This window comes from Myxocyprinus asiaticus, chromosome 32 (genome assembly GCF_019703515.2).
Source record: "Myxocyprinus asiaticus isolate MX2 ecotype Aquarium Trade chromosome 32, UBuf_Myxa_2, whole genome shotgun sequence".
NCBI classification, from domain to species: Eukaryota; Metazoa; Chordata; class Actinopteri; order Cypriniformes; family Catostomidae; genus Myxocyprinus; species Myxocyprinus asiaticus.
The window spans coordinates 42255569-42271046 of NC_059375.1; the positions used below are offsets into that span (position 1 = coordinate 42255569).

The window sequence follows — 15478 nt, forward strand, 5'->3', positions numbered from 1 at the left end:
GAAGAAATGTTGGTGAGAATTGAATCAAGTTGACTGGCTTTTCTTCTTGCTCCCGTCACAACTTGTTTCAGTCCATGTCTGATACAGATGGTTTCAGACTTATACCTATTCATGTCCCTGAGGATGACAACTGCAGCATGCTGGTAATTGCATTCGATGTTGCCAAGGCAACATTCCAGATACTGTGTAATTAGTGTGTCTGGTTGGGCCATCACTGAGGAGCATGGTGGAATATACAGCACAGCATAGATAATGCAATATATAGATAATGCAGCTTAACCAACGAGGAAGACAGTTAGGGCGCAACCTATCCCATAAGTCATCATACTCATCTACTTCCAAGTAAGTCAGTCGTTTCTGTGTGATGTTATTCCAAACATATCCAGGAAAAGTTACAATCGAGTCTGGAATGTCCACATTCAAGTCTCTGACACGGTGATAACAGCTGAATTGTTGTTCACCGATATACTGTGTAGATCATCGCATTGGTGGTGTAGCGAACGCACGTTAGAAAGGAGAAACCCAGGCAGGGATGGCTTTGGTTTATGTTGAATTGTGCTTACACAAACTAAGTTTTTAAAATGGTAGCAACCCGTAGATATAGGCAGACTTTGCCCAGACAATCGTGGTTCAGTGCCAGCTATGGTTCCATAGAAGGTTGTGCAATTACCAACAATTGTACATATTGGACGAATAAAATTTTTCCAGCTTTCTTACCTCTCGAGCGAGATCTGAAACGTAGTATTCCATTTAGCTGTAATAATGTCTTAACTTCAGAGGCCAGGGGTGAAGCAAATTTCGTTAGGCTTCTGAAGAAGTGAGTATTGTTTATATCCAAGTTATAGCAAACTATAGTTTTGGCAAGTCATTTAGGACATCTACTTTGTAATTTTTCCAACAGTTGTTCACAGACATATTGTTTCACTTTTAATGGACTATATCACAATTCCAGTGGGTCAGATGTTTAAGTTAACTGTGCCTTTAAGCAGCTTGGAAAATTCCAGAAAATGATGTCAAGCCTTTAGACAATTAGCCAATTAGCTTCTGATAGAAGGTGTACTGAATTTGAGGTGTACCTGTGGATGTATTTTAAGGCCTACCTTCAAATTCAAAAGAAATCAGCCAAGATCTCATAACAAAAAATTGTGGACCTCCACAAGTCTGGTTCATCCTTTGGAGCAATTTCCAAATGCCTGAAGATACCACGTTCATCTGTACAAACAATAGTATGCAAGTATATACACCATGGGACCACGCAGCCATCATACCGCTCAGGAAGGAGACGCATTCTGTCTCCTAGTGAGGAATGTAGTTTGGTGCGAAAAGTGCAAATCAATCCCAGAACAACAGCAAAGGACCTTGTGAAGATGCTGGAGGAAACAGGTAGACAAGTATCTATATCCACAGTAAAACGAGTCCTACATCGACATAACCTGAAAGGCTGCTCAGCAAGGAAGAAGCCACTGCTCCAAAACTGCCATAAAAATGCCAGACTACAGTTTGCAAGTGCACATGGGGTCAAAGATCTTACTTTTTGGGGAAATGTCCTCTGGTCTGATGAAACAAAAATTGAACTGTTTGGCCATAATGACCATCATTATGTTTGGAGGAAAAAGGGTGAGGCTTGCAAGCCAAAGAACACCATCCCAGCCGTGAAGCATGGGGGTGGCAGCATCATGTTGTGGGGGTGCTTTGCTGCAGGAGGGACTGGTGCACTTCACAAAAGAGATGGCATCATGAGGAAGGAAAATTATGTGGATATATTGAAGCAACATCTCAAGACGTCAGACAGGAAGTTAAAGCTCGGTCACAAATGGGTCTTCCAAATGGACAATGACCCCAAGCATACCTACAAAGTTGTGACAAAATGGCTTAAGGACAACAAAGTCAAGGTATTGGAGTGGCCATCACAAAGCCCTGACCTCAATCCGATTAGAAAATTTCTGGGCAGATCTGAAAAAGCGTGTGCGAGCAAAGAGGCCTACAAACCAGTTCTGTCTGGAGGAATGGGCCAAAATTCCAGCAACTTATTGTGAGAAGCTTGTGGAAGGATACCCAAAATGTTTGACCCAAGTTAAACAATTTAAAGGCAATGGTACCAAATACTAACAAATTGTATAACTTCTGACCCACTGGGAATGTGATGAAAGAAATAAAAGCTGAAATAAATCATTCTCTCTAAGACAGAGAATATTTTCTATTATTAAATGTCAGAAATTGTGAAAAACTGAGTTTAAATGTATTTGGCTAAGGTGTATGTAAACTTCTGATTTCAACTGTGTGTGTATATACAGTATATATATTTAGATAGATTTAGATATATAGATATACTGTATATAGATATTTGCAAACATGACTTTGTATCCAAGTCAGTTAGATTAAAACAGCAGAAGTGCTTGTCAGTTTTGTATGCAATATGCATTAACCATAACCTAGAAATCTAGTCCTGTCCAAATAGGGCTTTAGTGGAACTAACATTGTGAAAGATTGTGTTTATGTTTGTTTCGATATACTGAAATACTTTACAATTCTTGATTATAGTTCCATCTCATCTCATTGTCTGTGTGTGTAGAGGTAAGGGTGATACTCCTGAGGCTCGTGCTTTGGCGAAGCAGATTGCCACCGCTCTGCAGAATCTTCAGTCCAAAACCAGTAAATCTGTAGCCAACACTCGACCGGCCAAAGCCGCCGTTCACCTGGAAGGCAAAATCGAGCAGGCTCAGAGATGGATCGACAACCCAACCCTGGACGACAGCGGTGTCGGTGAGTTTCTGGAAATTGTCAAAGTTTAAAAAAAAATTTGTTACTCATTTAAATATTTCCTTCTTTTGTCATCTGTGTTTGTAGGTCAGGCTGCGATTCGTGGGCTGGTTGCTGAGGGGCGTCGTCTGGCCAATGCATTGCCGGCATCTCAAAGGCACGAGTTGTTGGGTAAATGTGAGGAGGTGGAACATCTGATGGCGCAGTTAGCCGAACTAGCAGCTCGGGGAGACGGAGATGGTCCACAAGCCCGCGCAATCGCTCAACAGCTACAGGATACACTCAAAGTAAGAGACACACACATAAGCAGCTATAAGTTGGTAGTCATAAGAACCCATTTAAGTGGGCAAATGATGGAAAACAGGACTTTCTTTGCTCTTTTAAACTCCTTAAAGAGCTCCAGATACACCCAGAACATTTATTAAAACTAAACTGCAGAAACAGCTGGAACAGAAGCTGAGTGTCCTGGTTATAACGTCAAAACATCATTATACATGTAAATGTTATTTTAGTTTGATAAAATCCAGGATTTACCAGCGTTGTGGAATTAACGAGATTACAGGCTTTACCAGCATTTCGTCATCATGATAAAGAAGTTGTAAAACTGGACATAATATTACAAATATATGGGTTGTGATTTTATCACATTAAATTCATGTTAACATTTATAATGTTGACGTATTGCCACTTTACTATTGAAACCATGGGCTTCATTCATGAAACATGAGCAGAAGGAATTTGTGTAAATCATTCGTAAAGCCGTTCTGACGTAAATTCTCGTATTCATGAAAGTTTTCGTATTTTCAAATGTTAGTTGGCACGAACAAAATTTACACCTGCCCCCGGCCACTTGTAAATCAATGCGTAAGACATCCGAAAGTGTTGTTCTTTCAGACAAACTCTCATGACTGCGTTTTGATAGAAGCGAAATTAAACAAGTAATGAAAAAATTATGAATAATTAAATGAGTGAAATAACATAAATTAGTAAAAAAAACAACAACTTTGTTTTCTTTATAAACCATAGCCTATACTTATTTAGAAACATTTCTTTGCTGCTTGCGTTTATTTATTTTTTTCAAAGTATAGTATATTCTCAACTATCGTTTTTCCAGGTTCATGGAAAGACACGGTTTGCGTTTGATTTTCTTGTAAAAATTAACGCCCTCTAACATGACTGGTTGGACAGTTTTTTTTTTATTTGATATGAACTCTATAATTTGGGTTTCATAATAGTATAGGCATCGATAAATCGAGTTCGGTTGATAACGTATGGTCAATGCTAATGCTGTTAAACCTATAAATAAACACATCGCGAACAAGTGGGTACACAATACAACGGGGAAAAATATAAAACGCCCGCACATTGCGAATAGCTTAATATCTTACAGCGTTTCGGTCAAAGATCTTTTTCAGGCATTCTATTAATTTCTCTGAAGATTCTTCCAGTTGTAAGTATATCACTGTTACCATCATGGTTTACCCGAGAAGTTTCACAAATGATGCTGGTGACGTGCTCGACTGAACCAGTGAAGATTAATGGTGGTGGACATCCTCGTCCCATTTTTTACGCTCATGCCAAACCATTTTTATTGACTTCTTGATCTGTTTGATTCACAAAAGAACGTCATATGACCGCAAAAACATGCAATTACAGTAACTCACTTTCTTTGAGACGCTATTGTGCTTGCTAAATCAAAATTTTACGATATGTGTGCACTTCATTCATAAAAAACTAGCGAGTGAATGAACGTGAACATGGCCCCCATTTACGAATGCTTGGAATTCACTAATATTCACGTTTTATTTACAAATCTGGGGGGTACGAAGTGTTTGTGAATCCGGCATAAAGTTTTTGGGAGGTTCACTTTATGCGCAGATTACTCTGAATATATATTTATGTATATTTACGTAATATATATTTTCATATTTACAAAGGTTTAATGAATGAGGCCCAGTGTGTGAATATTTACATTTATGATTTTGTCTCATTCACTTTCATTGTAAGTGCCTCACTGTAACAATGTTTTTTGCTCTCTCTTTTTTTAATCAACGAGGGACGAGTCTAAATGATTTTGTGGTAATCAACATTTTGCCACAGATGCTGTCGATCTAGCTTAACTTGTATTGAACACGGAATATTCCTTCAATTGTAAGGGTCAGAGAGAGGGTGGAAATCGGTCATGAAAAACAAAATTTGAAGAAATAAAATTGACATTTATAAAATGAAATGTAACTAAAAGTTTAGAATAAATTGGTCTGTTTAATTGCAAATATACAAACATCAGGGTTGGGCAAAATTCAGAATTTAAAAATTGGCTCCCATGAGTTGAAATTTGAATCGAACTGGCCACGCCAAATGGGATATTGAATTAAAATTTATATTGGAATGGCCGCAAGATAAATGTGCTGAATTGCAATTTAAAGACAGTCAACAAAGTAATGCATTTCTAATGAAATATATATAAAAAAAATTCTCTAGCTGTTTTCTAACCTTGATTAATATCATTTAATGTGTCTGGAAATAAACCATATGTTATGTAAATATTATTGTGTTTAGGATCACTCAGAATGAAATATTTAAAAAATTATATATGAAAATATGAATGAAAATTCTGCATCCTGTTTGCCACCTCAATTCAGAAAAACAGTTCAAATTCAGCAATTGAACTGGAATTTAGCACAATTCTCAATTCAGTTCTGAATGGTGCACAAACCTCATACACATCGACCACATTTTTTGTAAACAAACTACATGAATGCATGCCAACACAGAACAACCAATCATCAAGTACACTGTATATTTACAGGTCATGCTGAAAATCACACATGCATACACAGATATAGTAAAGAGCGCCCTCTGGAATACCAGTATGAGGTATTACAAGGTATTTTCTGTATACCTTGTATAATGTGTGTTTGATGTGTTTTTTGCAGGAGCTGAAGGGTAAAATGCAGGAAACCATGACACAGGAAGTTTCTGACATCTTCAGTGACACAACCACACCAGTCAAACTATTGGCTGTGGCAGCGACGGCCCCACCGAACACCCCCAATAGAGAGGAGGTACACATACACACACACACACACACACACACACACACACACACATCAACATGTCCCTCTGTGTTACTGATATAATCTGATGGTGCTGTTCAGGTGTTTGAAGAGCGGGCGGCAAACTTTGAGAATCACGCCGGGCGTCTAGGCGCTACAGCAGAGAAGGCGGCCGCCGTGGGCACTGCCAATAAGAGCACAGTAGAGGGCATCCAAGCCGCGGTTAAATCTGCCCGAGAGCTCACGCCACAGGTACGACAAATGTGTATGTTGAACATAATGTTTATAAATGGTATCATTAAGAGTTTGAAGCTTATTGAAAAGACTGATTGTAAATGATCTGAAATGTAATTTTGATCATACTGTACCGCATGTGCAATCAAATCAGGGTTATTATATTTTTGGGTAAAACTTTACAATATAGTTGTATTTGTTAACTTTAATAAATACATCAGTGTTTTTCAGTTTTAGTATTTTATAGCCTCCACAGTTAACGTTTTAACTAATATCATTGAAATGTTTAAACAGCGTCACGTTTAATTTCATTTCATTTCAAATTTCATGAAGGTGGGTTATAAAGGTTGCACATTTAATAAGATACTGTGTATATTATATGAAAAAATAAAAGCTAAAACTAAAATCAATAAAAACAATAATGACAATTAATTCAATTTTCATTATTTATTAGGATTCCTCCGGTAGGCGGAAACCTGTTGTTTTTGTTAGTATTCTTATTCTTATTCCTGTAGCTCTAAATTGCCCAATAACTCAAGATCTCCTTGGTAAAAAGTTTTGAAATTTGGCACATTGATACTACAGGCCACGACTAACTACCACACCAAAAATGGCCCACGTGAGCCTATAGGTGGCGCTACAGGCCACGCCCAAATTTGTCCATTTTCAAAATTATGCCATTTCCACCCCATAAGTCCAAAATTTCTGAAACCTGGTATATATGCCTCATTTCTCATGAGGAACAAAAAAGCCTCTAGAACCCATAAAGTCCTCCATGATGTTTTCCTGTACAATACAAATTTGTCCAAAACTACAAAAATCTACTCCTCCTGAACCATAGCTCCAATTGACTTGAAACTCGGTATATATGTGTAGGATACATGTCTTTCAATTTGATATTTAGCAAAAAGGAATTTAATCCAAAGTGGCTGAAAGGTGCGCATTTATGTAAATGTACACATTGTCTCAATATCTCTATGTCCATAAATTGAACGCCATTTTGACATATGGTTTTTCAAACGTAACAGGCTTCAAGATGACATCACTCTGTGCTACTCTGCCAATTTTCACCTTGATATGTGAAAAGATGATGGAATTAGAGCCAAATCTGACCCAAGCTAATAAACCGGTCTTTACTTATTTCAACATTTCCACTATAAATATTTTACTATTATGCGAGTATACTCTTGTCCAATGGTAATGCTACAAAATCAGCCATTGCTACAATTGCTTTGAAATGTTGTGTACATGTGTGAAGTACATGTCTCTACCATGTCAATTTTTATTTAATTTGCAGTTTTGAGGAGAAATCCACATTGCTGCTTGCAGCTATATTTTTAGTTCGTTTTGGAATTATGAAGACGTATTTATGATTTTTATTTTATTTCAGTTAACAAAAAAATATTTTCATTTAAAAATAATCTTTATTAATTAATAAAAATATTTTTATTTTAGTTAGTTTTGGAATTATGAAGAAGTATTTATGATTTTTATTTTATTTCAATTAACTAAAAATATTTTTGTTTAATTTTCGTTAACAATAATACTGGCTCAAGTCAACATTTGAGAAATTAATAATAATTACTAAAAAGCATCTATTGAATCTATTGACAGACCTAATCATGTAGAATTGTTTTGTCTTGCAGGTTGTTTCAGCAGCTCGAATCCTCCTCAAGAATCCTGGTAATCAGGCGGCAAGCGAGCACTTTGAAACCATGAAGAATCAGTGGATCGACAATGTTGAGAAAATGACAGGTGAACTTAAATGTTTACTTTTTGTTTTGAAGTTGAAATTTAGCAAATTTAATCTGTTGTGAAGTTTGTTGAAATTGATCTAGGAAGAGTTTTCATTGAATTGGTCAAAAAAATTCGGTCTACTGGCTCATCTAACCGAATCAGTCAGAACGATTGTCGGTTTACTAATCTGCAGTTCAGAACCTTTGTCATGTCAATATGACCTAGGAACTGGTGAATACACATTCGCAACAAGTGTCCGAATTCACAAAACATTCTTAAGAATATACATTTTCTTTACTATTTTCGTCTACTATTTCCTGAAAATGCTTTTTTAGAATTTTCTCAGAGTCTTTTTTCCATCAATATTTTTAGCTTCTTATGAATCATGAATGAGAACTGTTACATTTCTTACGATTCTCATCCTAAGTGACACCTAACTCTCTCTCTGTCAGGTCTGGTAGATGAGGCGATCGACACCAGGTCTTTGTTGGACGCATCAGAAGAAGCCATTAAGAAAGATCTGGATAAGTGTCAGGTAGCTATGGCCAATCACCAGCCTCAGATGCTGGTCGCCGGGGCAACCAGCATCGCTCGGCGAGCCAATCGGATCCTGCTTGTGGCAAAACGAGAGGTGGAGAACTCCGAGGACCCGAAGTTTAGAGAAACGGTGAAAGCAGCTTCAGACGAGCTCAGCAGAACCATCTCACCAATGGTCATGGATGCCAAGGCGGTGGCTGGAAACATACAGGACCAAGGTGAGACACCTGCCGAGTAAGCTGCAATCTAGACAAGTTGTTATGTCAATAGTCAGAAGTCACAACATAAAACCAGACCAGGACAATGTGAATATTTCTGTCTCTGTCGGCAGGTCTTCAGAGGGGTTTCCTGGACTCTGGTTTCAAGATTCTGAGTGCTGTGGCTAAAGTCAGAGAGGTGTTCCAGCCACAGGAGCCAGACTTCCCCCCTCCACCTCCAGACCTGGAGCAGTTGCAGGTCAGTGTCACTCATGATTCCTGCAGACAGAAGTGGCATCCAAATTCAAGAGTATGTACTGCATTTGATGAAGAACATACTTTATTAACCTAACCGTTAATAAAGTATGTTCTTCAGGTATGAAGGCGAGTAGTATGAATACATTCATGAAAATGTGTATGTGACATGAAAATTATGAATTAATAATTTACACAAAAAAAAAGTATTTAAAAAAAATTACAACGCGTAAATAGTTAATTAATAATTAACAAAAAAATGGTAAAAAACAAAAATAATTAATAATTTACAAAACATTATTCATAATTATTTTTTAAATTATTTACAACGTTAAAATGTATTATTGTAAAATTTAAAAAAAGATATTAAAAACAATTTACAACACAAAAATAATTCATTAATAATTTACTAAATAATTTTAGAAATTAATGTTAAAAAATTAATGAACAAAAAAAGTATTTAAAAAAATTGTAATGTGAAAATAGTTAATATCAAATAAATATTTTTAAAAACATTCTTCATAAAATTATTTTTTAAATTACTTAAAATGCAAACAATAATTAATCATTTTACAAAAAAAATTAAAAACAAAATAATTTACATAAATAATTATTAATTAATAATTTACAAAGTTATTTTAGACGTTTTTTAACATTTACAATGCGGAAAAATACATTTACAAAAAAAAAGTATTTTAAATTACAATGCAAAAATAGTTAATGAACAATAAGCATAAAGAATTTGTGAATGTACACAAATAATACACTTTTTAGAAATCATTATTCATAAAATTAATTATTTACAATGTGAAAATAATTAATGATTTTTCAAAACCTATTTTTAAAATTATTGTTAAGAAATTTACAATACAAAAATAAATAATAATTTACAAAAAATATTATCAAACTTATACAAACAATTTTCAATGCAAAAATAATTAATTTACAAAAATATATAAACTTGTATTTAAAAAAATTTACAATGTGAAAATAATTATTTTTGAAAACCTTTTTAAAATTATTATAAAATAATTTACAACACAAAAATAATGAATAATTTACAAAAAATATTTTCTAAATTAAAAAAAAATATTTTTTTACAATGCCAAAATAATTTACTCTGGTTGGTCATGTACAATTTAAACACAAGTAACAACTTTCTTGGTATATATAGCACTTAAAGTAAAAAAAAAAAAAGTTAAAAAAAAAAGTCCAGTGGATGCGCACTTCCAAATCTCACCAGATGTAGTAGTCCATCTGGGTACCTCACGGCTAATGTTTTATGAATTCTGAGGATTCAAACACTTATTTGACATACTACTATTGGCGTACAACATAGTAGGGAAGTATGCAGATTCAGATGCTGGGAACGTTCCCTCTAGTTTTTGTTTTTGCTTAAGTTAAACCTATTTCTATCTGGCAGACCCTTCTGTTTCACTTTCACTTAAGCAGAAACAGATTTTTTCATAGAATTTTAAAGTGTCCATGATAACGTAACTGTGCATGCTATCGCGGTATGCAGACACATACCCATGACCTTGGTGTTACTAGTGCCATGCGCTGCCTTCTTAAAAAAAAAAAAAGGAAACTCAAGATAAATTGCTTTGTCGAGATGTCTTTTAACAAGGTCTTAAAAAAACAAGACAGAAAAATAATAATAATGCATGTCATCTGTGGGCTTCCGTATAGTGCTGCTATGAATGTGAAATGTACATACTGTTTATGGATGTCCTTATTTCACAAATTAATTTGTACTGCATTTTTCTACACAAACTTTCTTACCACTTCAGTTCCATACTAAACAAAATCTCCAGTTGAAATGCTCATTGTTAATTTAGCTCAGATTCAGGAAATCTCTAGTCTGCCATCTGCATATTTTGTGCAGTTTTATTCCATCTGCACAGTAACAACATGAACAGTGTTTCGATGGTTTACATTTAGATAAACGACGATGCTGCTCCCCCAAAACCACCCCTGCCGGAGGGTGAAATGCCCCCTCCCCGACCCCCACCACCCGAGGAGAAGGACGAGGAGTTCCCAGAGCAGCAGGCTGGAGAGATGGTCAGCGAGCCCATGATGGTGGCCGCCCGACAGCTACATGACGAGGCCCGGAAGTGGTCGAGCAAGGTCAGTGGTCTCATCAAGTCTCCCTGCTGGGTTACGAGTATACGCTAATGTGCGGGTTATTAATCTCTGGGTGCTGACTTCCTGCAGGGTAATGACATCATTGGCGCGGCTAAGCGCATGGCTCTGTTGATGGCGGAGATGTCTCGACTGGTGCGTGGCGCCAGCGGGAATAAGAGAGCCCTCATCCAATGTGCCAAAGACATCGCCAAAGCCTCTGATGAGGTCACACGCCTCGCCAAAGAAGTCGCCAAGCAGTGTACAGACAAACGCATCAGAACCAACCTGCTGCAGGTAAACAACGAGTGTTCACTCTACATTTACATTTATGCATTTGTCACACGCTTTTATCAAAAGCAACTTACGTATTCAAGCTCTACATTTTATCAGTACTAATGTTTCCTGGTGATCAAACTGTGATCTTGTATTTTAAATCATTTAGAAATAGTTAATATCATTAATTAAGTAACTGATCAATAATAATAACAAATAGAGCTGTGAGCAGCAATACATGGCCAAGCCTCAAAAAAGTAATAGGCAGATTGCACAACCTGCCTATTACAGAGGGAATTTGATACATAATGAAAGGACTTAGAGGTGAAAAGTGGTACTAATGCCACTCAGAACTTTGGAAAGTCAAGAGGTATAAATTCAAGATTGTCCAAGGCGGGATTTAAACACAAACTCCTGAGGTCTTGCCCGTTGGTTTACACGCTACGCCACCCAGTTGATAGGTCAATACAATGCCCAAGAGGCAAACCAAGATGAGATTCATCAGAAATAAACATTAGTTAGCATGCTGAGCTAATGTAGCCTATGTATAGCATGATAACGATTAGCTTGAAAAGATGGAATACCCTTATGGTTACCCTGCTGATTAGCATCCTAAGATAGCATAGCATGTGGTTAGCATGCTAACCGACTAGCCTCTTAGGACAGACTAGATTAAATTCAGTAAGACATATCTTGATAATGGTAGTGAAAATCAAAAATCTGTTCAGTCACTTCTATGCTGTTTGCTCCGAAGATCATCTGAGCAGATGTTTGTGAAGAATGGACGGAAATAAAGTAAATGGGGAAAAAAGTAGCGAAAAAATTGATGTTATTAGATATAGTAATCACCATTGGGGTACCGATGGAATCTGTGTAAAGCTAGGAACATAAAGAGACCAAGACAACAACTTTTGGAGAAAAAAAAATGCAAAAGTTATAGGCATATAGTAGTATTTCTTTTGAAATATAGGTGGCGCTGTCTCCAAACTGTTCAGATACACTCAGGACATGGTGTTGATGACACATGCCAAGTTTTGTTTAAATCTGATAAAACATTCAAAAGTTGCATCACCTTGTGTTAAAATTCAAGATGTCAGGCGATATTGTCGATCATGGTATCATGTTATCATATCAAAATCCGTATCATTGGATTCCATATGACACAAGGAATCCAAAAACATGATTTTAGGACAACCCTCACAAAAATCGAGAGTTCTAGCAAATTTGCCACAAATTCACCACTCATATTTAAATGCAAATGAGCTTTGCGGCAAACTCGTCATTGTCACCAAAGGTTTGCTGCAGGTTTACCATTACTGCGAACTTCTGGAAAATATTTGCAGTGAATCGCAAGCTCATTTGCATGTAAAAATAATGAGTGGGAAACTGGCAGCAAGTTTGCCAGAACTCTATTTTTTTGTAAGGGAAACTGTTCAAAAGTTATGGGCAAAAATGACAATTTTTGACATTTCTCGACCCGTAGGCGGTGCTGTCACCAAACTTGGTGTGTACTCTCAGATCATTGTCCTAATGAAACATACCAAGTTTTGTTTCGATAGACCAAAGCATTGCGAAAATACAGCCTCACATTCTACTTTTGAGTAGACCTTGTCGAGTTTGCAATGGCGTCACTTTTAAACTAAGGCATTAATAAAAATTCTGCTCAGTTGTTTCTATATGGCTTGGTCTTAAGATCATTGGTGCCATGTTTGTGTAGGAGTAGCCAAAAAAACTATTAGCATCTCAATCTGTGCCAACTGCCATTGTAATCTAATCAGAGGTAAAATATTTGTTTCTAGACCAGTAGGTAGTGGAGCTATAGAATTTGGCATAGATACCCCAAACTTGGTCAGGGGGCTATTCTTACCTATCCCCACCAGTGTGCCAAATTTAATTATTTTCCTATGTACGCTTCATAGAGCAGATGAAGAAGAAGAAAATAAAATATACAATAGGTGCCACAGCACCTTCAGTGCTTGCCCCATGATAAGAAAAGCTACAAATACAATAAGGGGCCTGAGCCCCTTTTAAACCTTGGCCCCTTTAATAATAATAAATAATATTCTACTGTTTCCAAAAAAATTGTTTGAATGGAAAGTGAACCCATCACAGCTAAAATGGGCCAAAAACAGATCTGAGGCCAGAAACAGCATGAATGCAAAGAGATCTGGGTTTTTTTTTTTTTTTTTTTGGTTTTTTTTGTCCACTTTATTGGTTATTAGGAAAAAAATGCCCAAGTTTTTAAAATCTCTGTCTTTTTGTAGGTGTGTGAGAGAATTCCTACCATCAGCACACAATTGAAGATTCTCTCCACTGTGAAGGCCACCATGTTAGGACGAACCAATATCAGCGAGGAGGAATCAGAGCAGGTCAGATCTTTCTCTTGTTGGATTGTTGTGAAAGCCGAACTCTTTTCCAAATCAGCTTAATAACATGTAAGTATCCCAAATGTATGGGTCTTTCTTGTAGGCTACTGAGATGTTGGTCCATAATGCTCAGAACCTGATGCAGTCCGTGAAGGAGACTGTGAGAGAAGCCGAAGCCGCATCCATCAAGATCCGCACAGATGCCGGATTCACCCTCCGCTGGGTCCGTAAGACACCGTGGTACCAGTGAGGAGCAGAACCAACACAAATATCCCAGCGTGCACTTGGAGAAACAGTTCAGTCCAGGTCCGAAATGTCATTGCAGATATGACGTCCACCTCGTGTAGGGGTGGCCAAACTATTCCATATCAAAACCATTGTTCTTGAGGATGTTAATGAGTGTAAAATATGGGACTATTCAATTATACCGTATTGTGGTCAATTCCTTTTCTAATTTGTGGATTGTGGTTTATTTTGTTTTGATAGATCCCAATTAGAAATTTTTGAATCCTGATGTTTTGCAAAGGTCATTATTTTTATTATTTCTCAGATATTTTTACAGAAACAATATATGGGTGCATTTTGAAGCCATTTGATTTTCGTAGATGCAGTTTATATAAAGTGTCTTTATATATACACTATCTATGTCATTTTCGTATTCTTATTTTCACCTAACTTTTTTCAGTCTTTGAATGTATATTTAAATGCCATCATCACACACACACATACAAATCTTTATCTTTTGTCTTCGCATGCACAGAAACACAAGCACAGATGTTGATATTCTGCAATCCTAGCTGATTATATGAGTAAATGTGCTTTTGAATGTAAAGTGTATGTGAAAACTGCAAAGAATAATTTTTATAATCAGCATTGTTCTTCTGTTTTCCTACAAAAATGTATAAATGTCTTCTAAACAAGATGCATTTACTGGAGAAGCAAAATTATGTAACAAAAGACTTTTTTCTTTTTTCACCCCACTGGCAAATGGTTGTTTTCTTATTTCAAGCATAACACTCACAAATTGTATCATCTTCCACAATTTTGCTTCTCACATAAGTGTATTTTGTTTTAAGGATGTTTCAATATTTTCACTGAAAAATAAGACAAAAATACTGATTATAAAAACCGATTTCACCAAACGTATAATTGTTGTTTACCTATTATCCAGTAACGTAATTTATCAACAGACCGTCCAAACTATCATTCAGGGATGACACTGCAAGCTGAATTAAAGAGGTAATTAAACCTACAACCTGGTGCTTCATGTGTACCTGTGAACTATGCAAATCAAATCTGTTTATAACCACACAAAACACACTGCTGTCCTCGTATTTCCACTAAAGACTTCACTGTGCTAGATACACTACTAAAATCTCTTGCGGATTGTACACTCAAGTATATTTATATGAGTGAAAGTATGTTCTTTGCATAAATTTTCCTTGTATAATATTGAGGAGACCAGTAGTTTTAGTGTAAATAATGTGTCCTCTACAGACAGCCTGTAAGACCTTTGTGCCTTGTCATAATAAAATAACTAATTATCGTCTGTGCGGGAGTATATTTATTTCTTTTTCTTGAAAAGGTCTGTTTTAATATGCATTATGTGCCGAATGAGTATTTGAAAGGTCAAACAAATGAGAATGTCCCCTTCAAAAATGTAGCATGTAGCATACAGTCCAACAAATGTTCCTACATTTGGGACGACAAATACCGCAAAATGTCCCTTTTTGACAGAATTCTTCCAATGAATCGCTAATAGGGTGAATACAGGTAAAGTGGGCCACTTTCTGATATTTTGTCATTGGCGTTGTTTATAAATTATGACACAGTGATTACATCAATGACATCCCATACTAGTTTATGATGAACTTTAGTAATTTAGTAATGGAAGAATATACACATAATGATGTACCAGTTTACCCACATTCACCCTATT

The 15478-nt window shown here is 36.3% G+C and overlaps 1 protein-coding gene across 1 annotated transcript in view; it reads left to right on the forward strand.

The window, feature by feature from the left end:
- The window catches only part of vclb (vinculin b), a 59621-nt gene extending 44533 nt beyond the window's left edge, over positions 1–15088 (forward strand). Inside the window, exons 11-21 of the mRNA XM_051667173.1 lie at positions 2573–2763; positions 2848–3047; positions 5697–5825; positions 5919–6068; positions 7697–7805; positions 8240–8542; positions 8656–8780; positions 10718–10903; positions 10991–11194; positions 13438–13542; positions 13643–15088. Coding sequence (XP_051523133.1) covers positions 2573–2763; positions 2848–3047; positions 5697–5825; positions 5919–6068; positions 7697–7805; positions 8240–8542; positions 8656–8780; positions 10718–10903; positions 10991–11194; positions 13438–13542; positions 13643–13789 — 1849 coding nt within the window. The 3' untranslated portion in view covers positions 13790–15088. The remainder of the gene's footprint in view (positions 1–2572; positions 2764–2847; positions 3048–5696; positions 5826–5918; positions 6069–7696; positions 7806–8239; positions 8543–8655; positions 8781–10717; positions 10904–10990; positions 11195–13437; positions 13543–13642) is intronic.
- Positions 15089–15478: the final 390 nt, after the last annotated feature.